General features: G+C 48.2%; 1 protein-coding gene across 2 annotated transcripts in view; it reads right to left on the reverse strand.

Annotated features, from left to right (window-relative positions):
- Positions 1 to 4,144: 4,144 nt before the first annotated feature.
- The window catches only part of PIGT (phosphatidylinositol glycan anchor biosynthesis, class T), a 13,588-nt gene continuing 12,378 nt past the window's right edge, over positions 4,145 to 5,354 (reverse strand). Inside the window, exon 12 of one of the 2 annotated variants that reach the window (XM_012657925.1) lies at positions 4,145 to 4,816. In XM_012657925.1, the coding sequence (XP_012513379.1) occupies positions 4,564 to 4,816 (253 nt within the window). In that variant the 3' untranslated portion in view covers positions 4,145 to 4,563. The remainder of the gene's footprint in view (positions 4,817 to 5,354) is intronic. The other variant, XM_012657924.1, reaches the window with a different exon arrangement.

The following is a 5,354-nucleotide window of genomic DNA, read 5'->3' on the forward strand; positions in this document are numbered from 1 at the left end:
TCATCTTACCCAAAGGATATATATAGATTTGTTAATATCTACAGTTTCCTTCACTTATTTGGGTGCCTGTTCATGTAAGTAAATAGGTAGACTCATAGGTACACGTAATTTTAGAGTTGAAAGGAAAATTTAAAACACCAGGAAACTGGAAGAAGAACAAAAATAGCACTGTGAAATGGTTATAGCACTGGTCCCTGAAGACTTATGGTAGAGTTTACTCTGCCGCTCATTTGTCCATGGCCATGTGCAAGCCACTTGATGTGTCCGGGTTTCAGTTCTTTAGTCTTTAAGGTAGGAGAGATCAATTAGTATCTTTCCAACTTTAAAAATTATATGTTGTTTCCTTGAAATTAGATAATAATGAAAACATCTTTAAACATAATCTCTTCCCTTAAATCTATTTTTTTTTACTTTTTAAAATGTAGCTACTGGGAAATTTAAAATTCTTTTTTTTTCTTTTCTTCATGTCATCCTTGCATAGGGGCCATGCTAATCTTCTCCGTATTGTTCCAATTTTAGTATATGCGCTGCTGAAGTGAGCATGGAAATTTAAAATTCTATTTGTGGCTTGCATTATATTTCTGTTGCACAGCACCATGGTACAATTTGGGGGAGCAATTGTGCTCCTTGTTTGTACTATTCAGCATAGCTTGATCTTTTAAAATAAGTATGATTATTCATATAAAACAATAAACTCGTTATTCCAAAATTAAATAAATAAACCAATGGACAAAGAGCTATGTTTTCTCTCCTGGGCTGTTGAGACAACTAGCTGGGAGGCTCTGGATGGAAACCAATAATAATAGAATGGAGAACAGCTGATCTCTCTTAGGGACCATTGTCCAGCCCACTTGTTTTACAGAGAGGGAAACTGAGGCCCTAGAGGGTTGCTTACCAGTATAAGATCTCATGGACTTGAGTCTGCAGTAGATGAGGCTGAAGACTGGCATTCCAGATGAGGCGGGAGTACTGAACTGGAGACTTGTTCAGTAGCTCCTGTGAACCCCTCCAAGGTGAGCGGTACCACCTCCAGACGAGGAGTCCAGGTCATCTGGGATCACAGCCCTTGTCCAGGGTGGTTCCTCTTCCCTCGGCCAGAGGAATAGGGCCCCTTCACCTTCAGCTGCAGGTACAAGTTCCGGACTCCAGCCCTGGCCCACACCTCTCAGCCACTGGCACCATAGAGCCCAGCAGCCCCCTTTGCCCTCTGCCTTGCCATCTGCAGGGTGGGCAGCTCAGAGAAGACCTCAAATGAGCCAAAGTGTTGAGACAAAGGACTCCTGAAACCCACAGCCTATGTGAGGGGTGCTGGCTCCCACAAGCCACCTGGTCAATCCACCCAAGAAGGAGCCCAAGGCCCAGATATGGAAAGGGGCTCACCTGTGGTCACCATCCAGCCCTGGGGAAGATCTGCGGCCAGACCTTCCAGATGACTATTTGGTTTAATTAAATTATCACCATATTTTACTTTTTATGATAAACACAATACATTTATTTTTGTTTCAAGAAGATAAACAATGCATAAATGTGTGAAGTTAAAAAGTGGGTCCCCTTTTTTGAACAGCCCCAACAGTCCTACTCCCCAGAGGTATCCATTGTTAGAATGCTTAGGAGAGAAAATAAATTTTTGCACTACTTTAAAAATGAGACCAAGTTCCTAAACTTGGCTACACATTGGTGTCACCTGGGGACCTGTGTGTCCCACCCTCCACGATTCTGATTTAATTGGTCTGGGGTGCAGCCTGAGCATCAGGACTTTCCAAGTTCCCCAGGTGATTCTGTGCCACCCAGGTTGAAGATCGCTCCCCTCTTCTAGGATGAGGGCTCTCCCAGTATGTGCAGCATGGCCAGGGGCAGCTCCACTGAGGACTCACAGACCAGTGAGGGACACTGTCCTTACTGGGGAAGACGTACGTACGAAAACGGTGTGTCTTCCATCCCACGAAGGGGCACCCTGGGCTCCTGAGTGTCCGGTGGCTGAGAGGCATATGTGCGCGCAGGATTTTAATAAATCACTTTGTGTGAGAACCAGATCCAGATGTGAAAGGAGTTAAAATAAGTGATTCAATAAAAGATATCAGCTTCTTTATTTGCTCATCACCCACGGATGTTAAAGATTTTTTAAATGCAAATACCTTTTTCCTGTTTATAAAAGTGATACTTGTTCATTGTCATTTACACAATACTAAAAATAATTTTTAGAAAATAAAGACCACCTAAATTCTATCACCCAGAGATAACTACTCTAAATATACTGGGGATCCACCTTCAAGTCATCACCGTATGGGTTCATACATATATTTTATATCAATAGGACCACACTACAGCTCCTTTTTTGTAATTTGATTTTTTTATTCAACAAATATGTGAGCCATATTGATGTATATAGATCAGCACTATGGTTTTTAATAACTGCACAGTAGCCTGTCAGTCTCCTAGTGAACATTTTCATTTTTTTTTTTTTTTTTTGAGACAGAGTCTCACTGTGTTGCCCAGGCTAGAGTGCCGTGGCGTCAGCCTAGCTCACAGCAACCTCAAACTCCTGGGCTCAAGCAATCCTTCTGCCTCAGCCTCCTGAGTAGCTGGGACTACAGGCATGCGCCACCATGCTCGGCTAATTTTTTCTATGTATTTTTAGTTGTCCAGCCAATTACTATTTTTTTTTTTTTTAGTAGAGACAGGGTCTCGCTCTTGCTCAGGCTGGTCTCGAACTCCTGAGCTCAAATGATCCGCCCGCCTCGGCCTCCCAGAGTACTAGGATTACAGGAGTGAGCCACCGTGCCCGGCCAAGCCTGCTTATTTATTGCTTTGGAAGTAAACTCAAGTGAAGCACCTTGACCGAGCTGCTTTTGTCCATGGTCTAGACTAGCCCACCACCTTTCCTTCCTGTGCATGTACACACATCACCTGCATATTCTGGGAGCTCTTGGAAAACCCTCTGAGGCAACCTAAACCATCCATCTGTGTTGGCTGGACAGACACCACCAATGCTACTACTGCTAGTCTGCTGCACTCCGACACGTGGTGCTTCTAGGGTGCCCCTTGCCCCAGCCCTATCCCCAGAGCCCAGATCCCAAGCCAGAATAGCCCACACCCGTTCACAGCACCATTTGCTGACTGAGCACTTACAACACATCCTGAGATGGTCTGGCCTCGATAGAAGATGTCCCTGTGCCTCCAGGAAGCACACAGTCTAATGGCACTGAAAGGACGACGGCAGCCAGGTGATAAGGAACATGTAACGGTAAGTCCAGGGAGCTGGATGAGGGGCACCTCCCCAGCCTGGCATGTCAGGGGACACTTGCTGGAGGAAGCAACTTCTCATCTGGTTTTGTAAGTAAGAGTGAAGCAGGCAGCTCAAGGGTGTGTGTGGTTCATGGAACAGGGCATTCTAGGCTAAACTGCTATTGCAGGAGAACTGAGTGGGCTGGGGGGTGGGGAGGTAACCGCAAATAACTTACACAGTTGATGCCAAGTTGCTAGAGGAGGAGATGTCTTTACAGGAGATGAGGGCAGCAGGAGACATCAGCTCAAGGGCTTGTTTTACAGGAATGAAGGTTATATAACAAGCAGGGGAGGTAGGCAGGGGCAGGCTTCAATCCAATGGGGCTGGCTTCAAAGCCCGTGGGTGGTCTAAGGACCACCTGCAACACAAGGTCCCGAAGAGCCTGCTAAACATTGGAAAGTGGGCTACACCCGGATCAACTGAATTAATTAGTAGGATCTGGACCCCAGGAATCTGCGTTATTCTCATAAGTGCCCCCCGTAATTCTGATGCACACTACAGCTAAAGAACTGCAAGCCAAACCTCTCCTCCCTCCCCTCCTCCCCTTGGTGATGTGGACTGGTTTTCAGAGACCCCGAAACGCAGGATGATTCATTTTCATGGTCATGATTTTGCTTACAGAAAACACTCCCAGCCAAACCCAGGGCGTTCTGGGAACTACAGTCAGAGGAGGATGGGGAGGAGGGGCGAGGGGAGGAGTGAGGGGCAGAGAAGGAATTTTTGGCAGGGGTGAAAGGAGGTAGGGGAGGTGCTGGGTGTCTTTTTAGGTGGCGAGGTAGGCTCGGAGGTCCTGTTGAGGCACCCAGCAAACAGGCCCTAGTCCTCCGCTCTTCCCAGGCCTCAAAGACAGGAGGCAAAGAACCAAGGAAGCAGCTGATTTTTATTCCACAAGTAAATCCCACCCACCACACAGCGACACAGACTCCTCAGCACACCCTGTCACCCAGGCCAGTGCTGTGCAGTAACACCTCCTGCAGAGATGGAAGTGCTTTTCTGCGCTGTCCCATACAGTAGCCACCAACCACTCTTGGTTATTGAGCACTTCAACTGTGGCCGCTACAGCTGAGGAAATGAATTTCTAGTTTAAATTAGTTTAAATTCAAATGTCACATTTGGCTTGTGGCTACTGGACTAGACAGCGCAGCTCTAGGCCCTGGCGTGGTCCAGGGGCAGTTGGTTCAAAAGCCAACTCTGGGGAGAGCGAGTGGTAGAAAGAGCCCCTGGGGTCACCACCAAGCCTCTCAAAGAGAAACAGCAGCTGCTGAAGAGGGCGGGCCTCAGAGCGGGGGCACACCTCGGGCGCGCCGGATGAGGTTGGCCAGCCGCTTGGCCAGGCCGCCCGTGCTGGGCTCCTCGATGTGGAAGGTCCGGGTGAGGAGATTGTAGAAGGAGCCATAGCACACGGCCACCACGGTGCACGTGAGGCAGATCACGTTGTAGGGCATGCTGAAGTCCGGTGTCGGCAGGTTCACCAGCAGCGGCTCCGTGTAGAGTCGCACAAAGTAGCTAGAGCCGTCAGAGACTGGGAACCTGCGGGTCGGGGAAGGAGTGGTGACACAGCCCTGGCTGCTCCTCCCCAGCTCCCCTGTCCTCACTCCCGCACTGCACTGCGCCACTGCTACCCAGTCAGGGTTTGCAACGTTCTCTTAGTATGAAAACCTTTCAACAGAAGGCATCTTACGTGAAAGCTCAACACATAAACCCGGTATAAGGAGAGTAGCCTTGCATTGAAGTGGAGAAAACGGGCCCTGTCTTCGCTTGGCTGCCCCTTCTTAGCCTGGTCTCTGCCACCTCCTCCAAGAAGCACTCCTAGATGACCCACTAAATTACTCCCTACTCCACCCCAATCACCACTCTGCTACTCTCTAGAACAGAACTTCCCTCTAGCTGTAAGCGCAGGGAGGACAGGATGAGTCTGTTGTGTTTTCTCTCGTATACCCGGTGCTCTCTGAAGTACTGGCATTGATAAGTGCTCGATTAAATTTTTCTTTTTTTTTTTTTGAGACAGAGTCTCACTGTGTTGCCCGGGCTAGAGTGCCGTGGCGTCAGCCTAGCTCACAGCAACCTC

This window comes from Propithecus coquereli, unplaced genomic scaffold, assembly GCF_000956105.1.
Source record: "Propithecus coquereli isolate 6110/MARCELLA unplaced genomic scaffold, Pcoq_1.0 Scaffold566, whole genome shotgun sequence".
Lineage (NCBI taxonomy): Eukaryota > Metazoa > Chordata > Mammalia > Primates > Indriidae > Propithecus > Propithecus coquereli.